The 18,789-nt window shown below is 38.7% G+C and overlaps 6 protein-coding genes across 7 annotated transcripts; 5 read left to right on the top strand and 1 right to left on the bottom strand.

Annotated features, from left to right (window-relative positions):
* Positions 1-37: 37 nt before the first annotated feature.
* LOC106424623 (glycosyltransferase BC10-like) lies at positions 38-2,330 on the top strand. The gene is made up of 2 exons (XM_048769272.1): positions 38-1,266; positions 1,525-2,330. The coding sequence occupies exons 1-2, from the start codon at positions 745-747 to the stop codon at positions 2,161-2,163; spliced, it is 1,161 nt and encodes a 386-aa protein (XP_048625229.1). The 5' UTR covers positions 38-744; the 3' UTR covers positions 2,164-2,330.
* A 121-nt stretch (positions 2,331-2,451) lies between these two features.
* LOC111209709 (glutathione S-transferase T3-like) lies at positions 2,452-7,334 on the top strand. The gene is made up of 3 exons (XM_048769275.1): positions 2,452-4,758; positions 5,123-5,319; positions 5,419-7,334. Exon 3 carries the CDS (start codon positions 6,017-6,019, stop codon positions 6,671-6,673), a length of 657 nt encoding a protein of 218 aa, XP_048625232.1. The 5' UTR covers positions 2,452-4,758; positions 5,123-5,319; positions 5,419-6,016; the 3' UTR covers positions 6,674-7,334.
* Positions 7,335-7,589: 255 nt separating this feature from the next.
* Positions 7,590-9,810, top strand: LOC106424527. The gene is made up of 3 exons (XM_013865292.1): positions 7,590-8,151; positions 8,350-8,760; positions 9,578-9,810. Exons 1-3 carry the CDS (start codon positions 7,590-7,592, stop codon positions 9,808-9,810), a joined length of 1,206 nt encoding a protein of 401 aa, XP_013720746.1.
* Positions 9,811-11,734: 1,924 nt separating this feature from the next.
* On the top strand, positions 11,735-13,253 carry LOC106430910 (50S ribosomal protein L19-1, chloroplastic-like). Its single transcript, XM_013871704.3, has 5 exons — positions 11,735-12,057; positions 12,287-12,427; positions 12,506-12,592; positions 12,694-12,827; positions 12,957-13,253. The coding sequence occupies exons 1-5, from the start codon at positions 11,878-11,880 to the stop codon at positions 13,060-13,062; spliced, it is 648 nt and encodes a 215-aa protein (XP_013727158.2). The 5' UTR covers positions 11,735-11,877; the 3' UTR covers positions 13,063-13,253.
* Positions 13,254-13,632: 379 nt separating this feature from the next.
* LOC106424602 (NADH dehydrogenase [ubiquinone] iron-sulfur protein 7, mitochondrial) lies at positions 13,633-15,439 on the bottom strand. Its single transcript, XM_013865360.3, has 2 exons — positions 14,948-15,439; positions 13,633-14,136 (listed from the first exon to the last, which is right to left on the bottom strand). The coding sequence occupies exons 1-2, from the start codon at positions 15,358-15,360 to the stop codon at positions 13,902-13,904; spliced, it is 648 nt and encodes a 215-aa protein (XP_013720814.2). The 5' UTR covers positions 15,361-15,439; the 3' UTR covers positions 13,633-13,901.
* A 1,121-nt stretch (positions 15,440-16,560) lies between these two features.
* Positions 16,561-18,781, top strand: BNAC09G44800D. 2 transcript variants are annotated; one of them, XM_048769266.1, is made up of 5 exons: positions 16,561-17,438; positions 17,517-17,572; positions 17,708-17,871; positions 17,975-18,096; positions 18,196-18,781. In XM_048769266.1, the coding sequence occupies exons 1-5, from the start codon at positions 16,688-16,690 to the stop codon at positions 18,567-18,569; spliced, it is 1,467 nt and encodes a 488-aa protein (XP_048625223.1). In that variant the 5' UTR covers positions 16,561-16,687; the 3' UTR covers positions 18,570-18,781. The 2 variants fall into 2 exon arrangements, with proteins under 2 accessions (XP_048625223.1, XP_013720732.1); XM_013865278.3 differs by having other exon boundaries at positions 16,562-17,438; positions 17,945-18,096.
* Positions 18,782-18,789: the final 8 nt, after the last annotated feature.

Here is an 18,789-nt window from a genome sequence, read left to right as displayed (position 1 = left end):
GATATGAATGATGAATCATATCGCCACAAATCTTTTTCATTCATTATTGGGATTTAATTACAGTCCAACAATAAAAAACATTAAAACCACGCAATTCTAAAACTTTATTAATCCTAAAAAAAATTAAAGGAAGTAAATTAAAAAAAAAAGTTAACGCATGATTTGATTCCGATATTTCCCAAAGACTACGCGAGAACAGACAAAGCGGTCAGCCAGAAAAAGAAACCGCTTCCACTTTACTTTTCAAAGTTAGTCTTCTCGATTCATCATCATCACCCCCTCTCTCTCTCTCTCTCCATCTCCAAAGCTTGAAGATCGATTGGTAAGTTTTCAGTACTTTTCCTGTAATCTTCACACTATTCGGTTCTCGTAAGCTCGACACGTGGATCATCCTCTGCTTTCACTTAGTTTCCTCAAGTAGCTACTAGCTCCGGATCCACTTACGCTCTCAGATCAACTTACCGACGGTTACAAAAGTTGATTCACTTCTCCGAGCTCCGATCTGCTATTCCGGCGGAGAAATATCGTTCGAATCAACTAGAGATACTACTTTCTTTGGAGATTCCGCGTGCTAGAGTCAGGATGAAGCTGCTTCATAGACTTTCTTGATTATAGATGAGATCCCGAAGTCTCCAAGTAAATTAGGATCTCACTAAGTTAATCAAAGTGTTAGGCTACTTGATAGCGATTCAAAAAATCAGCAAATCGGTTGCTTAGATTTGATACTAGAGTCTCTTTATAAGGATGCAGACTAGGGTTATACAGATGGAAGATGGGAAAGAGAACGGAATCTTAACTAGAACAGGCAAGTCTAAGCCGTTTCCAGCGAAACTGCTTCTAATACTAGGCCTTTTCCTTGCTTTCGCTCTTACCGTCTTCGTCATTAGTGTATCTACAATCAAGTATACTGGATTACAAAGCGTAGTAACCACCGTCACTTCTGGCTTCGTGACGTGCCGCGAGGACGAGCCCAACAGTTTAGGTAAATGGATACAGCCTCCTGCTGTTCTGATGCATAACATGAGCGACGAAGAGCTTCTTTGGCGCGCTTCTTTCTGGCCTCGGAGGAAAGAGTATCCGTTTCAGAGGGTTCCGAAGGTTGCGTTTATGTTCTTGACTAAAGGTCCCTTGCCGCTTGCTTTGCTCTGGGAGAGGTTTTTGAAGGGTCACAAGGGGCTTTACTCGGTTTATGTTCATCCGCATCCGTCTTTTACCGCCAAGTTTCCAGCTACTTCTGTTTTTCACCAGAGGCAGATACCGAGTCAGGTCTGGTTCTTTTGACACCTCTCTGTGTTTGGTGGATAGCATTTACATTTAGTAATGAGATTCCATGTAGTCATTCTTATTGAAGTATTTGTTGGGGTTACTAATCACATAGAGTATCAGAAAGTGTGACTTTTGAATCATACTTGGTTTCTTTAGTAGCCAGCCTTGTGTTCAAGCAGTTCTGTCTGGTTACTTTAAGCAGCGAGTTGGTTCTGTATTTGATCTGATTGTAATTTGGAAATCTACTTCATTGTGCAGGTTGCGGAATGGGGGAGAATGACCATGTGCGATGCGGAGAAGCGGCTACTAGCTAACGCGCTTCTCGATATCTCCAACGAATGGTTTGTTCTCGTCTCGGAGTCATGCATACCGCTCTTCAACTTCACGACGATCTACAGCTACTTAAGCCGATCGAAACACAGCTTCATGGGCGCTTTTGATGACCCTGGACCGTTTGGGCGAGGCCGCTACAACCACAACATGGAACCTGAAGTTCCCATCACCAAATGGCGAAAAGGGTCTCAATGGTTTGAGATTAACCGAGAACTCGCAGCCACCATTGTCAAAGACACTTTGTATTACCCGAAGTTCAAAGATTTTTGTAGGCCTGCTTGCTATGTGGACGAGCATTATTTCCCTACGATGTTGACGATTGAGAAACCAATGGCGCTGGCTAACCGGAGCCTGACGTGGGTGGACTGGTCTAGGGGCGGCCCCCACCCGGCTACGTTTGGGCGGTCTGACATTACGGAGAGGTTCTTTGAAAAGATACTTGATGGAAAGAACTGCATTTACAATGGTCGTAACACTTCCATGTGTTATCTCTTTGCGAGGAAGTTTGCTCCAAGTGCTTTAGAGTCTTTGCTTCACATAGCTCCCAAGATTCTGGGATATTGAGATAGAGAGGAGTGTCTCTGAACCTCTTGAAACCAAATAGAGATAATGAAATGGATGTGATATGGATTCTGTCCAAGAAATTACTGTGATATTATTATTTTATTTTGTTTGTTTTTGTATACTAGTTTGGAAGAAAATGAGATATTATAAGAGATAACGTTGCACAACAGGATCCATTCATATGCTTATAGCCTTATCTTTATACCTCAAGAAAAGCTATGTATAGAACAATGTGGGTTTCTAAGGTTCACATCCCTGATGCCTTCAACCAGATAGGAAACATTAAGATGCGGTCATGCACAATTCTGCTGAATCATTTCGAGATTCTGAGAATAATAGTATATGTTTTGAACCAAACAAATTAACGGTTGGTAGATTGGTAGGTAATTCCAAAGTCTGAATTATCTCGTGAGGAGTCGTCTCTAACTCGTTTTCTTTTGATTCTTAGAAGTTATACTAGTAAATTGCTTACCGACCAAGTCTTTTTTGCTTTGAATGGGAACAAAAGACAGCCAGGTGTATTCACACTTTTACGCCTATTGGAAACTTCTCGAATCCCTCAAGAGCCTGCCAACCGGCTACCATCTGTCTTTTTATAGTATAAACAATTCAATAAAGTTAACTCTTTATGGGCAATTCGTTAAAGTAGTTTAAAAGGCTGTCATCAGGCTAATGTTTATTTTAGTGTACATAAAAGAATATAATAATGACATCTTTTTATTATTTACTAGTTATTGTTTACCACATACTCCACAGAATCCACCAGATTATAACCTATGTTTACTAGAATGGAGAAAATTCCACAAAATCCACCAGATTATCAAAACAAAATAATGAAAGTAGTTTTTTCTTGTTCAAGGTGCTGCTTAACAATACGTATCGAGGATACGTGTTACATTACATCCCTTCAACTAATTTTCTCATTTATTCAAAGTTGAAAATCTATTATACATAAATAGCATTAAATGTTGTATTTAATTTGGTCAAAAATGGTATTTAGAATTATTCATTATTCTCCAACTCATTTCAAATTAATCAGTGATTATCATTTTGATTTTCACGAATCCAAAAGGAAATAGAAAGTAAAATATACACATCAGTGATAACTTCCAAGTCTTGGAAACCAACATTTGTTTGTTTACCAAACAAAAAGTTTACCAAACAAAAAACCGAGAAAACAATGACGCGAATTACGTTAAGAATAATGAAAATGAATTTTTTACCTATTAAGACATTTTTCCACATTCAAATTACACTATAAGACACTTATCACTTGAGATACACTTTTTTTTGTCAAAAAGACTCTTATGACCCTAAACTAAAGATAAACTCTCTCATCTTCTTATTTCATTTTATTATTTTTCTTATTCTACGTTATGTATTTATTTACTTTTATCTCAAGTTCTAAAATATATTAAACAAAAATAATTATCATAATGAACTATATATAAAATTCTCTATCTTTTAAGATCCATGTTCATATATATATATTATATATATTAATGTGTAAACAAAATGTGGACGTGGACATCAAAGCGTGGATAACAGAATTATAAATTAGTTGTGGACATGAACATCTTAACAGAATTATAAACTAATTGTGGATATGGACAATATTCATTCGATTACATTCATCATCTCGGGATCTAAATTCAACTCTAATCAAAATTACATTCATCCACATCATGACAAAGCGCAAATTCCTTAGATCAGAAATCTCTGACATGCAAAATCTATTACTCTCCGACAAAAGGTAAACGTTTCTTCGATTTTTCTCTCCTCTCATACTCACAATATCATCTCTTTCTCATCTTGATTGAAGTTTAACTGTAGATAATTTATCAATTGAGCTGAAGAAGCCAAGCGTTTGTATTGGAGATAATAGAGTCTGTGTCCACGTTTTATGGTATAATTTTAATAACATGAGTCCATGTCCACGTATTGTTGTATAGTTTTATGGAATCAAAACAGAGAGTTTGTCCACGTTATCTACTATAAACACATTAACATCACATATCCACACATTACTCATCACTGATCCACACATCACCCGTCCACAAATCACCTAACCACGCATCACTCGTCCACAAATCACTCATCCACAAGTGTCATTTCCATTAAGGGCAAAATTGTCCACAATCTGTTGCTGGCCCACAACAAAGTGTGTCACATGTAAGAAGTGTCTATAAGTGTAATAGAAAGTCAAAAAGTGTTTCTTAGTGTAATCAATTCAATGAAAATAGTAATTAAAATAAGTATTTCTACACAAGTACACATGTCTACGTATTTTAAAAGCTCATAAGAGCATTAGACCACCCGCAACGCGGGCTGTTAAGTGAATCCTTAACATAAATCCTTAAGCTAAAGGGATTATAATAATATTAAAAAAAATCGGCAAGTTAAGAATGAGTCCTTAATTAAGGGAACTAAGGACCAAATCCTTGATGTGCTGGCACTACAGGATTGGCTCGGGAAAACGGTTGTGTTTCGTAAGAGTGAGAAAAATCATTCACTTTCGCGAGCAACTGAAAAAAAAACACGAGACGCAATAAGAAAGGGGATACAAGAGGCGATAAGAGAGCGTCTTTGTTGAAGGTAAATCCGAGCTCTTTGTTCAATTTCTTTCCTTATGGAGTGGATGCATGTTTATTTCATCAGTTTTTAGGGTTCGATTGTTGGGTTTAAATAGATTTAGGGTTTTTAATCGAATTGGGGATTTTATCGGATTAGGGTTTTCGTCTGGGTTACCTATTTTCTTCTTCTCGATTCACTTGTTTGGTGTTTTCTTCGCGATTAAAGGTTCGGGATTGAGGTGATAATTGATTAAGGGTTTTCGTATGGGTTTGATTATTTCTTCTTCCATGTTTTTTGAATGAAATTCGTCTAGTTTGATTATAATAGGTTATCTGTTTTGAATGGTTACAATCCAGTAAATCTTAAAAACAAATTATTCTCGCAGGTTGTGAAATGGAGGAAGAACTGCGAGATATGAAGGCACGCAAAGCACACTACGACATGCTCCATTTCGTTGCAGATGCGCAACAAGGGATTCCCAAATTGTGCCCCTGTGGATCAATCACGAAGGAATCCGTAGATGAAGAGGATACATATGACTACCTCCCAGGGAAACGATACTTCATCTGCAAAGACTTCGAGGTTTGAAGTGTTATGTCTCTTGCTGTTTGATCAATTGTTGTTTGAAATATATTTTTTTTGGATCCATTGCTGTTTGACAAAGTTTGTTCTTCTTTGCAGAATGACAGGATGCATTTTAGGCAGCCATGGGTTATGGGTGTGCAACAAGAGGTGGAGAGGCTCAAAATAAGGGTTCACGAGCATGAGAAGCTTCTCAGAGAATGCGACGAACTAAAGGTGAGTTTCTATGTTAACAGAATCAAAACTTGATAGTTGTTTGTATGTCATTCTAACCTATTGTTTTGTTTCTCTGATGTCTGTTCAGGCCCAGGTGAGGATGTTGCTTAGGCGTGTGTCTGACCTTGAGAGAGTCCTCTGAGGTTAGTGTTTAAAGTTACATGTCTTCTTTAACTCTCTAGTTTAAAATTAGCAGTTAGAATTGAAACGAATAGGACTATCGGTAACTTTGTAGTTTGAAAACGGATTTGATTCCTATGCTTTGAAAACATTTACTTTGCAGTTTGTACTTTCCAACTTGGTAGTTATAAATGCACACTAAACCACTATTAAATTTACCGTAACTACATCTTGCAAAGTAAAATTGCATTTAATTGTCTCTAGCTGTTCTGATTTGACATTTTTCTACTAGGATTCAATGTTGAATCCCTTATTTAATCCTCTCTGATTCTAGTAGAGAATCACTGAGAGTTCCTCCTAAATGGCAAGGTCCCCTTGTTTTGTTAACCTCTTAGCGAGTCAAGGATCAGTCGACCTTGACTCATTAGAAACTCCTTTCTTTAGTAGCCAATGTCCTGAAGAGTCTAGAGTTAAAGAGAGGAGAAAGTGGTCTGTGAAGGAGGATATAATCCTCATAGGTGCTTGGCTCAACACCAGCAAAGATTCAATAGTGAGTAATGAACAAAAAGCTGGTGCCTTCTGGAAGAGGATTGTCGAGTACTACAACTCCAGTCCTCTCCTGGTTGGGACAGTGCGAGGAGAACTAGGTCAATGCAAGCAAAGATGGGCTAGGATCAATGATTTGGTCTGTAAGTTTGCTGGATGCTACGACATGGCACTGAGGGAGCAGAGAAGCGGGCAAAATGAGGACGATCTGATGAAGCAAGCGTTGGATATCTTCTACAGTGACCAGAACATGAAGTTCAACTTGGAACATGCCTGGCGAGAGCTTAGGCACGATGTTAAATGGTGCTCAACGTATCTGGAGAAGGACAAGGACAAGCGGAAACCAGTGGATTCTCCAGTTCCAGAGCCAGAAGAGAGACCAATAGGGGTTAAAGCTGCTAAGGCTGCGGGAAGAGGCATAAAACGGGAAAAGAAGAAGAATTGGCGAAGCTACAAGGACTGTTGGAGATGAAAAAATAAATCTCCAAGCAAAGTTTGCTTGAAAGTTTACTTGCAAAGCCCGAGCCTCTCTCTGAGATGGAATTAGCTCTCAAAATGAAACTTTTGTCTGAAATGTTGTCATGATTGATGGTTTGTTAGCTTTAGTGATGTTTGCATTAGAAGTTTCGAACTAGTGTTTACTTTACTAACTCATCTCCTATTCTCTGTTTCAGGTAAAGCTGAAGACCATGTACCAGATGAAGACAAAGGATGGTGTCTCTTCCTTGTTCATTCACGAGTTCTTAGTTTATGTGTTGCTTTGTATCTGAACCAAGTCACGGGTTATTTGTTTCTGTCTTGCTTTCCTATTTTCATGTGCACCAAGTCACGGGTGTCTGTTTCGTTGTTTCTTTGTATTTCCAAGTTGCCTTTATAAGTCAGTTTGTAGTGTCTCTTCTTGTACTCACGCTTTTTCTAAATCTTGTTAAGAAAACCAGTTCTTCTGCTTGTTCTCTTCTTGTTCTCAGAACAGTTTGATCATTATCTTATTTTCCTTAATCCAAGACTCTCTGTAACTCATTATTCTGTCAACAAATATCCTCTTTCTATAATTGGTTCAGGTTAGAAATTATAATCCTCCTTCTTTTATCTGTTTGTAATGATAAGAAATAGAATCACCATCTTCACTTCGATAGTCATTACGCATTTTTTGAAATGTTGTTTGAAATGTTTAAATCGTATTATTAAATAAGCCATTAGCATTTTTTTGTGCTTAAAAATTTCTCTACCACTTGTTTTTTGTTATAATATATTCATGTACTATATCTTTTTAAGATCAGTTTTATTATGATAACTAGGATTGTTAATCATAAATAATTTTCGTTAGTGGACTTATTTAATTTCTTAATATAACAGTTTTATTATGCGTATAATATATACACAAATAGATGGCAGATGAAGTCGATCGAAGATTAAATGCGGCTTTGGATGAGGCTATCGATGAATATTTTGAAGATAGCTACAATAACATTGTGGAGAACCGAACAAAGAAACAGAACAAACGTGTATACGTCGAACGAAACCGCGAGGAGGGCCATAACCGTCTATGGAAAGACTACTTCTGTGATGATCCGACATTTCCGGCTCATTTATTCAGACGGCGTTTCCGCATGAACAAGGAAATATTTATGCGTATTGTCGATCGCCTATCTGAAAATATTTCATTCTTTCAACAAAAAAGGGATGCTATTGGAAGGTTAGGTCTATCTCCGCTACAAAAGTGTACGGCAGCTCTTCGTATGCTTGCTTATGGTTGTGCGGCTGACGCTGTTGACGAATATCTCCGACTTGGTGAAAGCACAGCACTTTCGTGTTTAAGCAATTTCACTGAAGGCGTAATACAGTGGTTTGGAGTTGAGTATCTACGAAGACCCACCCCAGACGATCTTCAACGACTACTCGATATTGGAGAGATACGCGGTTTTCCTGGGATGATAGGAAGCATCGACTGTATGCATTGGAAGTGGAAAAATTGCCCAACCGCTTGGAAAGGACAATATACACGGGGATCAGGAAAGCCGACCATTGTCTTGGAGGTTGTAGCTTCGAAAGATCTTTGGATATGACACGCTTTTTTTGGTCCCTCTGGTACTTTAAACGATATTAACGTCCTCGATCGGTCTCCTGTTTTTGATGACATTTTACAAGGTCGAGCTCCAAGGGTACAGTACGTGGTCAACGGACACCAGTATGATTTAGCGTACTACCTCACCGACGGCATATATCCGAAATGGTCAACATTTATCCAATCAATCTCACTCCCTCAAGGTCCTAAAGCCGAGTTATTTGCTAAAGTTCAAGAAGCAACCAGAAAAGATGTGGAACGTGCTTTTGGAGTATTGCAAGCTCGATTTGCAATAGTGAAAAACCCGGCTATTTTGTGGGACATGAGACAAATAGGGATGGTTATGCGAACTTGTATCATACTGCACAATATGATAGTAGAAAATGAATGGGATGGCTATACTCAGTTTGATACATCTGCGTTTGAAGAAGGAGACTCGAGTAGGAGTTCACAGGTGGATATGTCATATTCTACCGACATGCCTTCAAATCTCGGTAATATGCTTGGCGTACGGAATCATGTTCATGATAGGCGTATACATGAACAATTAAAAAATGATTTGATTGACAATATTTGGAACAAATTTGGTAATGATGAAGATGTTTAATTTTGTATGTTTACATTTAATCATTTAATAAATGACAATTTATTATATAAATGTTTTACAAAATTATTAATTTATGATTTCTAAGATTCAATTCAAAAAAAAAAAATTCTAAGAACTCCAAAATGGATAACACCATTGGACTCATAATTATGATTAGAGTCCTTAGCTATTCAAAAAAAAATTAATTTTTAATTACTAAGGACTCTGTGGTTAACACCATTGGAGTTGGTCTTAGCCGTTACACCACCACCACCATGTGGACCTAGTCTGCGCATCTTGTCCGTTTCCTTCACGGAACCCGCGTGAGCTGTAAAAAAATAGACAGCTCATCATATTCTTCACGCGCCAAACTAACCATCTCACCGACCGTTGTGCTTCGTAGGGTGGAGAATTAGATGCACGCACCCCGGTTGGCGTTCAAAAAAGATTGCAGAATAAAATATCTTTCAAACGGCGCCGTAACGGAGAGATAGCCTGTCGAGATCTCAGTGAACACGCGTTGGGAAACCAGCCGTCGATGAACACGATTCGCGGGACCCGCAGGTGGTCCAGCTGGATTCTAATGTTGCAAAACCGGTCAGCTAAACCGGGCAGCTCAGCCTCTTTATAAACACTTCATCATCGCTATTGATTCTCAACACTCTGGAAAAAAAACCTTTCTAAAGCTTTAAGCATTTTCGAATCAACAAAAAAAAAAACACTAGCCTCCTTTTGCTCCCTCTCCCTTCTCTCTCTAACACAAATGGCGTTGTCAAAGTCTTCCGTCGTTGCTCTCGTCGCGGTGATCGTCTCCGTCGTAGCTACCGTCGCTTCTGCTCAGTCTGAGTCTCCAGCCCCAAGCCCTACGTCCGGATCTGGTGCTTTCTCTCCGTCGATCGTTTCAGCTGGAGTTGCGGCCGTCGCGGCTCTTGTTTTCGGGTCTGCTCTTCGGATCTAAGTCTTTGCGATGGAGATTCGTATTTTTGGAAAAAAAAATTGATCGGGTATAGCATTATTATTATTATTCATGATGTTCGTTCGTGTGTATTCCGGAGCTATAGATCTCTTTCTATTTTTCTATATCTTACCTTCCTTCATATCTGTATGAGGGTAGTACTATATCTATATCTAGAGTATTGTGGTTTTGTGTGTTTCTTCTAGACTCTTATGGTTTTTGATATGATGACTCTATTCTATTTATTTATGGATCTGATGTTTCTCAGTTTACATCTTCTCGTCCTTTGCTTTAATCAGTTTATCAAATTTCCTCTGCTTACAATTACGATACGAGCTTGTTTAACAATTATAACATTATTACTCCAAATCGAGTCACCCCAGCTCAAATTTAACTAAAATCTGAATCTAAGTGATTGTCATTTGGATTCAATTTATATTTTCGGTGGAATCTGAATCGAGATTGTTTCATTCGGTACGATGTTTTCAGTAGCTGCATGCGTGGTTTAAAATTTCGACCCGACAACATCAAACTTTTTTTTTGTATGAAACTTTTTAAATTCCAGTGAAACGCATTTCTAAACTGTTTTGGAAATTGCGATCACGTTTGCGTTCAAAATCAATATATGGAAGAATGAAAACCGATAAAGGAAAAAAAAAAGTTGAGCGTTTCGTTTAGAAAATTGAGGTAACAACTTTACAAAAAGGTCCGGTCCCTGAAGGAGATTCGACTTTTTCTATCACCAACTCAGATAATTACCAGTGTCTTTCTTCTAATCACACAAACGGCAAAGAGCATTGTTGTTGACGAAGTCAAAGTTTTCGTGATGAATGCCAGTTTTGGTCGGAATTGAGAAAAATTGTTGGGAATTTATTTGATGATAAAGAAAGTTGAGGACTTCGCTCTGGCAGACGGTGAGAAGAATGGTCAGCTGTTGATTAGTATCGAAATAGTTCGCATTTATTTACATGTAACGTGTTGTGTGATAATATAGTATGTGTGATTCTGCACCATAGTTAATATCCTCTCTAATCAATTTTCCACGCTGTCGCACCCAAATCCTCCTCTAACTGGCTCCGCGCATCTCAACCTATCGCATTTTTATGTCATTAGTTACAATTTAAATGCAAAAATTCTATGTTCACAAACAATGATTCTCCGTCTGGTTTTTTTTTTAGGTTTAAGTTGAATGTATTTGCCTCATGATTGGTGCCTTTATTTTGTAGGTAGGTCACCCCTGTTATTATTTTCAATGAAAAAAAGTTATTCCTCGAAATAAAGATAACAACATTCCATCAACCAAAAGAAAGAAAAAAGAGTCGTTATGTTAACGGTAAGAGACAAAGAGTCGTCGGTCATTGATATCATCTTTGACTTCTGTTATGCTAAACTAATCAATGCCGAAGCCCCGGAAAATGACAAGGCGACATGCCATGATGCAATAGAGTAACATACTAACATGAATATGGTTTTTGAGTTTTCAAAAGAAACGTGTTAAAGCATGTTTGTTTGCAAAAGCGGATGATTGAGTTACTTCAAACTATTTGTTATACTAGTGAGTTTGTTTTTTTGGTTGCTTAAAGTAAAGTTATCGTTTTATCTAGAACTTAGCAAGCTTTAGTTTTCTTTCTGGTGTCTGGTGATTATTCCGGAGTTTTTGTTTCTCTTGTTGACAAAGGTTCTCTTTGGTTTTTTAACTCTCCATCAGATTGATATATAACGATGCTTCTTTCATTAATTTGAAGACAGTTTCACTAAATGTTTTGTTATTAACTCTTTCTGTTAATGATTAATCATGTTTATACTAGAATTTTATCTGATCACTCTATGGGTTATTTAATGAATCACATCAAAAGTCAAGAAAAAGAGCAAGATAAAAAAATAAAGGGGTTTATTTGATGTAAGCATAAAACATCAGGGGGTTAAAATGAAAATTACCAAAAAAAAAAGAAAAGGAAAGGAACAGGAGGAAGCAAAAGGTTTAGGCTCAAACTCTGTCCAAAACGACCAAAGGCAACAGATTTGGTTATTTCAGGGCAGCACTAGATCAGAGTCCTCTTATCGGAGAAAATGCAATCGATCCGTAGCAGTACAAGGTTGCTCCAGAGGAACCGTTTCTCCATCTCCAACACTCTTCCTCGTTTCACTTCGTCTTCTTCCCCAAGCTGGTCTGAGAATGAATCGAGGAGGCTGGGAGGGTTTGATTCTTTCCGTACAAAGGCGGTTTCTTTCTCTTCCGCAGTACCTCCTGTAAGCTTAGCCAATCATAGCTTGTTAATATGCTTCTCTGACTGTAGAAATGCAGAGGATAACTAGTTGCCAATGGAGATATAGTTCCAAGCTTAGGTTTTTGACAAAGTTTTTGTGCTTTATAGATTTTTCGACATGTTTGGTGTCACTGTGAGACTTAGATTAGGCTTCTTTGTGTTTGAGACAAGTCTTTGAATTTTTATGGTGATTTGGCATATGTTTCTCTCAGAGACAAAACTTTACGTATTCACCGAGGTGCTTTTCCACCATTAGAGATTCTGCTCAGTCTACTCCTCAAGGATCAGCTCCTGATATGGTTCCGAGAATCAAGTTCAAGCGGCTTGATAAAACCGCCAAGCATATCATGCAGGTACCATTTGGTCATTGATAAATAAATAAATCACTGTCATCATGCTTACGACAAGTGGAAAATCTAATCTTTCTGCAGATTGTAGACAAGGAGGCGGTTGAGGAAGTGAGAAATGGTAGGGAGATACCTGAGATAAGGCCTGGTTACATTGTGCAGCTCAAAGTGGTAAAATACGGATCGAAAATTATCTTCTTCAAAAGGTTAAACCTTTCATAGGCTTTGTGGCATTTAACTTTGTTATATCCCACCTTGTTTGGACACTTCAGGAAGTGCCTGAGAACAAGAGGCGTGTTTCAATCGTAAAAGGAATTGTCATAGCAAGACGTAACGCTGGTCTTAACTCTACGTTTAGGATTAGAAGGCTTGTGGCTGGGGTGGGAGTCGAATCCATGTTCCCCTTGTAAGTACTTTTAAACCCCTTTTTTTTTTACTCCCCTCCCTCCCTCTCCTTTGTTCTAATGGCAAAGATGGATTTACATTCTTAGAGCCTCATTCATAGCTGCTGACTGATATGTGAGGTTGGTGACAGGTATTCGCCAAACCTGAGGGAGATTAAGGTGTTGGACAAGAAGAGAGTAAGAAGAGCCAAACTTTATTACCTCAGGGACAAGATGAACGCTCTCAAGAAGCATTAGAGCACCTTTAACATTCAATCAATCATATAAACAGGGTAGTCTACTCCCTTAAACAAAGTCTTTGAGGGTTTTTTTTTTTTGGTGACGAATTGGCCTTTACGTCACATATTGTGAACCTGTGTATTTGAATAATGATGGATCCTTTTATTCCTCTTACTTGCTCCGATAAGTCTTGGTTAGTTAGTTCATTATGAGTAATCTGTCACCAGCTTAGTAACTAAATCCTAGTTACTACACAAAAGCACGAATCAACCTAAACCCATAAACAAATGCTGTGTCTGGAACACTCGTTCAATCATGATTAGCAAGCCATGGACGTGTGATGCAACATAGAATACATATCCTTTGATTGTTTGTATCTGCGTTTACATTTTGAATAACTGTTTGAAGCAATCAAGGCAATAGTAAATTTAGTATATTGGTAACTTGTAGCTATTTATTCTTCCTCTCATTATTGTCATTCCTATCCTTTTCCTGTGACTCCATGTCCTTTTCATCCTCACTCTTATTCTTATTCTTGTTCTTACTTACTCTTTCCCGAAACCTGGAATTAAACTGTGAAGAAGAAAGTGGTAAACTGGTAGTTTTTCTTTTGCTTAAAGATAAAACTGGTAGTTATAACAAAAAGAACTCACACAGACAACATAATCTTATGTTTATTTAAGTTTTCCACAAAACAAACTTAGAGAAACACACACTCCTTTACATGGCATCTCCACCACAAAGAAACATGCTTTTGAAACGTCCACGTTTTATTAGCCCCAAACTTTGGTAAAAGAATTGTCTGATAAAACTTCTTCAACATAGGAAGAAGGATTCGACTTTTTTTGAAACTTTGATCACTTGTTCCACCAGTGCAAGAAATCCTTGCGCCTGTTGATTTTCTTCTGAAGCTGGAGGAGTCCGTAGAGCAGAGCCTCAGCTGTTGGAGGGCACCCAGGGACGTAGATGTCCACTGGCACAATTCTGTCGCACCCTCGAACGACCGAGTAGGAGTAATGATAATATCCACCTCCGTTGGCACAGCTTCCCATTGAAATCACCCACCTTGGCTCCGGCATCTGGTCATAAACCCTGTCATTGTTTCCAGATATTAGAAAACTAGCAAGTAGCAACTTCTTCAAACAAGATAAACACGAACACAAGCATGTTTTTTTTGAAACATTTGAACAGATCCACACACACAATTCAAGATTTATTTTGTGGGTAGTTTGAAGAGCGGTTTTTGAACTTGTATCTAAATGCTATAGATCAATCACTAATAGTTCGTCCAGCACAAAAAAAAAGCTTACAAAGCTAATCAATCATCTCTCAAATGTTTTGAGAAACCTGCGTTTCCCTGTCACGTAAATATCGACTAGGGACATTTTTCTATCTCTAGTGTCTGGGGCGGCCTAAAGACATCAAAAGTACAAGCTCACAACTTTTAAAAACCATAGAAATACATTTCTTAACAACAAGATTCTCATTTTAAAGAAGGCAAGCTTAGCAGTTGAATGAAAAGGCTTCATACCATCAAACAAATAAAAATAAGGAATCATATTAAGTATGTGAGGCATCAATTTTTCATATCAACACACATTGCGATAAATAGAAGCTACAAATCAGGTAAAAACAAAACATAATAACAATGAATCTCCAACCTCTGATTAGTAAGGCCAAGTTTGCTAGACAATGAATTCGAATGGCTTAGGTCAGTCTTATATTCATACAATAACTCTCAGAATACTATGAGCCCTAAATCGCTGATAATTCCAATCAAAATCCCCAATTACAATCTCCCGAAACCCTAATTTGAGGCTTCTATCAACAACGCAAACGAACAAATCAAGCGGAGAGTATATCTGAGATCCGAGAATATATAGGAAAGGGAGAGAGGCGTTACTTGCGAAGAGCGGGAGCCATCTTGTTCGTAAGCGTCCCGGCGACAATCATACAATCCGATTGGCGAGGACTCGGCCTGAAGATGATACCGAATCGGTCCAGATCGTAGCGAGCCGCACCTGTATGCATCATCTCCACGGCGCAGCAGGCGAGCCCGAAGGTCATGGGCCAGATCGATCCCCTACGGGCCCAGTTCATCAGATCATCTACCTTTGAGATCACAAACTCCGCCGTCTTCGAGAGACCCGGCGGAGGAGCCGAGGTCGAAGGAGGACCTGGTCTGGTGTAGGAAGTCGGTGTCGTCGAGGGGGAGAGAGCGGGGAGCGATGTGTGGAGGTGAGAAACCGCGGCGGCGCGGTGAGATTGGAGGAGGAGAGGGAGGCGCGTGGCGGTGTTGCGCGTAATCATGGCCATTTTGATTTCTGTCTCTCAGAGTTTTTTTTTTTTCCTCGCCTTCGTGGAGTTGTGATATCCAGGCGAGTCTTAAAGCATTTAACTAAAAAACAGGTATGCGTAACTATCTTATTATATACACAAGAGCCTAATCTATTACTTTAATCATGTTTTCACCTTTTGTTTCTTACTTTTTTTTACAGTGATTTATCAATTTTTATACGATTCTGCTATTTTTTCTACGAATCAAATATATTAATGTTATAAACATGTTGACAAAAGAAAATGTTATAAAGATTTTCTAATATACAAACACAAGTTCAGTATAACTATTGATCTAAACATCTGAACTTCAATTTTAAAAGCGAAGATTAACCACGTTTTTATACGGAAGTTTTATAGGTTATGATAAGTTTTACGGGTTTCTAACTTAAAACTAATTGACAATTAGTGGATTGACCCAACTACCTTATATATTACTCAAGTTTTTTACATGTTTTCAATGTGAGATCTTCTCTCCAACACCCTCTCTCGAGATAATGGTGCGTATAACTATTAATCTCACATAATCCATCGTTCCCCCTCCGAGACAATGTTTTATTTTCTAGCAATCTCGACGAGAAATATGCTGATCTCAAAAAAATGGTATGACTCAAGAAAAGCGCATAAATTGTTCGGAGAATGTGGAAGTGCATTGGATCCAATAGTTTGACCAAAGATTCATTAGTACTTTTATATTAAGAGGTTTGAGTTTCAATTTCCGAAAAAAATAAATTACGCAGAAATTTGAAAGAAAAAATTATCAAATAAAATTATCTGCTATATCGTTTATGTAACCCTTTTCATAGTTTGTATTGCATAATAATCAGTGTCAAAAAAAAAACTGCTTGGAGACGGACTTAGCTTCCTCACCCTTCCCTTAAGTAAGCCAATTGAATGGAATCAGATTTTCTGGTATGTATTTTGGGCTTTTGGATTCAATATATTTTTGGATTAAGAACAGTGGATCTTGGTCTAGATAGTAGAAATCCTCTTTGTTTTGGGTGATAAATAATTAAATATGATAATAAGAATATTATTATTTTTCTAAAATGTAAAACCCAAACTTATACTAGTATTTTAATTAGAGAATAGTTTCCGAGGTTAAGCACTAAAATGCGATACTTTTTGGAGCAAAACTCAATTTGAGATTTGTTTAAAAAAAAAGAGATACAACATTTTCCTTCGGATTCCCTCTCTTTATTCCTTCCTCTCTTTTGCTTTGAATTTCGAAAGGGGTTTTTTTTCTATTTTCTTTCAACCTCCCAAAATTATTCAAACTCCATTCTCCCTCACCGTTAACGGAAAAATGCAACCTCCGATTCGTAACCCTAACCCTCGCCTCGAGTTTCTCAAACCGCTCCTCAACGACTCGACCAAGCAGTTCTTGGCACAGCACCGCACCGGCCGAACCGATTTCTCCGATTTCGAATCCATCTTCACTCGCCTCCTCCAAGACCACCGTCCCGATCCGCCTCTCGAGCTCCTCTGGTTCTACTCCGCCGTCGTCTTCCACTCCTCGAAGCAAGATTTCGGCGAAGATTCCGTTAGGCTAACCAGGAGCCTCTTCCAGATGCTGGTCCCTCTCTCCGAGTCCTTCTCCGCCGCGAAGAGAGCGGCTACGCTGTCTCCTCTCGTTTACAATCTGAGTCGGTTGGTTAAAACCAGGAGGAGGGAAGAGGTTTCGGAGTTGTTGGATGCGATTGTGAGCTACGTTAGCGTGTATTGCGGAGATGAAGAACGAGGAGGTTGTGGTGGTGGTGGTGGTGAGGATGATTTGTTGATGGTGACTGGGTTTAGTTTCGCTGATTTGAGTCGGGTTTGGGTTGTGGATGAAGCGGGAGTGGGTGATTGTTTGGAGACGTTCATGCCGTTTGTTGGTGAAAGATTGCGGAGAGAGGTTGGTTCTGAGTCTTGTAGCGTTGGTTGCTTAGCTGGAATAGTAGCTTCTCAGCTTCTTTTGCTCAATTTGTGCTTGAGATTTGATTCGGAGTTGCGAAAAGATCTGCGAGAGTCTGTGGTTCAGATGGTCAATGCGTTTCATAGTTGCTACTTCTCTGGTGAGTCTCTTATCCTTTCTTTGCTTTCTATGGAGAGTTCTTGTAGTGTGATGTGATGTTTTCTTGATCTTGACACAGACGGCATTCTCAAGATGCTTCTGGTGGAGCCCTATCTGCATCTGACTCCACTACTGGTAGGTTCTTTAGCTAAACATTGTTTCTACTCTTCTTTAATTAATGTTCTTTATTTATAAAATTGTGTGGAGTTGTTTTGTTGAATCATACTGTGTGTAAGTTATGTTTTCATGGGAAGCTTTTCAATCTTACAGGGCCCAGAAGACGAAGCTGCTTTACTGGAAACCATAACGGAAGCTGTGATTGAATCAGCGGAGAGTCTATTCCTCAACCCTGGAAGTGGAAATGATCAAAGAAGTTTACAGTTAAAGAACATTGCTATCAACTGGTTGTTTCTTTTTGCCAAGGCTTCTCTTAGGTATTTTGCATATAGTTATTGGTTATTAAAACTAGTTGCTTTCGGTTAGTTGATACTCCAAACGATCACACAGGAAAATTGATGATCAAGAGGAAACCAGCAGGTACATGAACATGTTCTCCCATTCACGTGTACCATATCACTTGGTCAACTGGGTGATCAGTCAAGGTGAAGTGATTAGAGATGTGGACACACTGCTAAACTCTACGCCTGTATCCTTCATCGGTAAATTGCTTCCTTTATCCCTAAGATACAGGTTCCCATCTGTTTTTGGCGCTTTTATGTCGGTCTTGACTAACCCATTGTGCAAAATCTGATTTCCAGAATGGCTTTTATCGCTTGAAGAGCAAGGACTAAGGGTTTTTGACTGTGACCATTCCAAGAATTACGCCAAAACAGTGGTTCACTGGTCAAGACCAGATCTTAGTCTCGAAGCCACATTGCTGAAACAACAAGATGGGGTTGATCAAGATGCAGAGATGGCTGATCATCTCATTGTGTCATCTATCTCAATTAGCAGCGGCAGCAGCACAAGAAAACGTAAAGAAGAGAGGCTTGATAAGGAGGGAGAAACAAAAACGAAGCTCTTCAAGCTTAGACACAACAACTTTCAAGAGAAGGCCAGACTACAACCTTTTGTATTCTCGGATCGTTTGGTGAATGGTACTGAGGTTGGAGTTTCAGACATGGAGCTTTGAGTGCTGAACCACCACTTGAAAATCGGCTTAGCATGAATCCCTACATATGGTTGAAATGTAAGAACGCTGCTCAAGTAATAATTGTTGTCTAGAGATTTTAACAAGTCACTTTGTTACTTTTAGGATCTACTTAACCAAAAGAAAACTAATATTGTGGATCTTTAAATCGTAAACTCTTGAAGTCCTTTATAGACCAGCAGTGTCTTTGAATCGTCTTTCA

This window comes from Brassica napus, chromosome C9 (genome assembly GCF_020379485.1).
Source record: "Brassica napus cultivar Da-Ae chromosome C9, Da-Ae, whole genome shotgun sequence".
Lineage (NCBI taxonomy): Eukaryota > Viridiplantae > Streptophyta > Magnoliopsida > Brassicales > Brassicaceae > Brassica > Brassica napus.
This window is presented reverse-complemented; position numbering and strand designations above follow the sequence as displayed.

What these genes read in the sequence shown, in the direction of transcription:
- LOC106424623 (XM_048769272.1), top strand. Translation starts at nt 745, where the DNA reads ATGCAGACTAGGGTTATACAGATGGAAGATGGGAAAGAGAACGGAATC. An exon ending in AGAGGCAGATACCGAGTCAG is followed by an intron (nt 1,267 to 1,524) that starts GTCTGGTTCTTT and finishes TTCATTGTGCAG; the next exon opens with GTTGCGGAATGGGGGAGAAT.
- LOC106424602 (XM_013865360.3), bottom strand. Translation starts at nt 15,360, where the DNA reads ATGGCCATGATTACGCGCAACACCGCCACGCGCCTCCCTCTCCTCCTC. An exon ending in ATGGCTCCCGCTCTTCGCAA is followed by an intron (nt 14,137 to 14,947) that starts GTAACGCCTCTC and finishes AAACAATGACAG; the next exon opens with GGTTTATGACCAGATGCCGG.
- BNAC09G44800D (XM_013865278.3), top strand. Translation starts at nt 16,688, where the DNA reads ATGCAACCTCCGATTCGTAACCCTAACCCTCGCCTCGAGTTTCTCAAA. An exon ending in TCATAGTTGCTACTTCTCTG is followed by an intron (nt 17,439 to 17,516) that starts GTGAGTCTCTTA and finishes ATCTTGACACAG; the next exon opens with ACGGCATTCTCAAGATGCTT. An exon ending in TTTGCCAAGGCTTCTCTTAG is followed by an intron (nt 17,872 to 17,944) that starts GTATTTTGCATA and finishes ACGATCACACAG; the next exon opens with GAAAATTGATGATCAAGAGG.
- LOC111209709 (XM_048769275.1), top strand. Translation starts at nt 6,017, where the DNA reads ATGGCAAGGTCCCCTTGTTTTGTTAACCTCTTAGCGAGTCAAGGATCA.
- LOC106430910 (XM_013871704.3), top strand. Translation starts at nt 11,878, where the DNA reads ATGCAATCGATCCGTAGCAGTACAAGGTTGCTCCAGAGGAACCGTTTC. An exon ending in CCGCCAAGCATATCATGCAG is followed by an intron (nt 12,428 to 12,505) that starts GTACCATTTGGT and finishes ATCTTTCTGCAG; the next exon opens with ATTGTAGACAAGGAGGCGGT. An exon ending in GTCGAATCCATGTTCCCCTT is followed by an intron (nt 12,828 to 12,956) that starts GTAAGTACTTTT and finishes GGTTGGTGACAG; the next exon opens with GTATTCGCCAAACCTGAGGG.
- LOC106424527 (XM_013865292.1), top strand. Translation starts at nt 7,590, where the DNA reads ATGGCAGATGAAGTCGATCGAAGATTAAATGCGGCTTTGGATGAGGCT. An exon ending in GATGATAGGAAGCATCGACT is followed by an intron (nt 8,152 to 8,349) that starts GTATGCATTGGA and finishes ACATTTTACAAG; the next exon opens with GTCGAGCTCCAAGGGTACAG. An exon ending in CGACATGCCTTCAAATCTCG is followed by an intron (nt 8,761 to 9,577) that starts GTAATATGCTTG and finishes AAAAAACACTAG; the next exon opens with CCTCCTTTTGCTCCCTCTCC.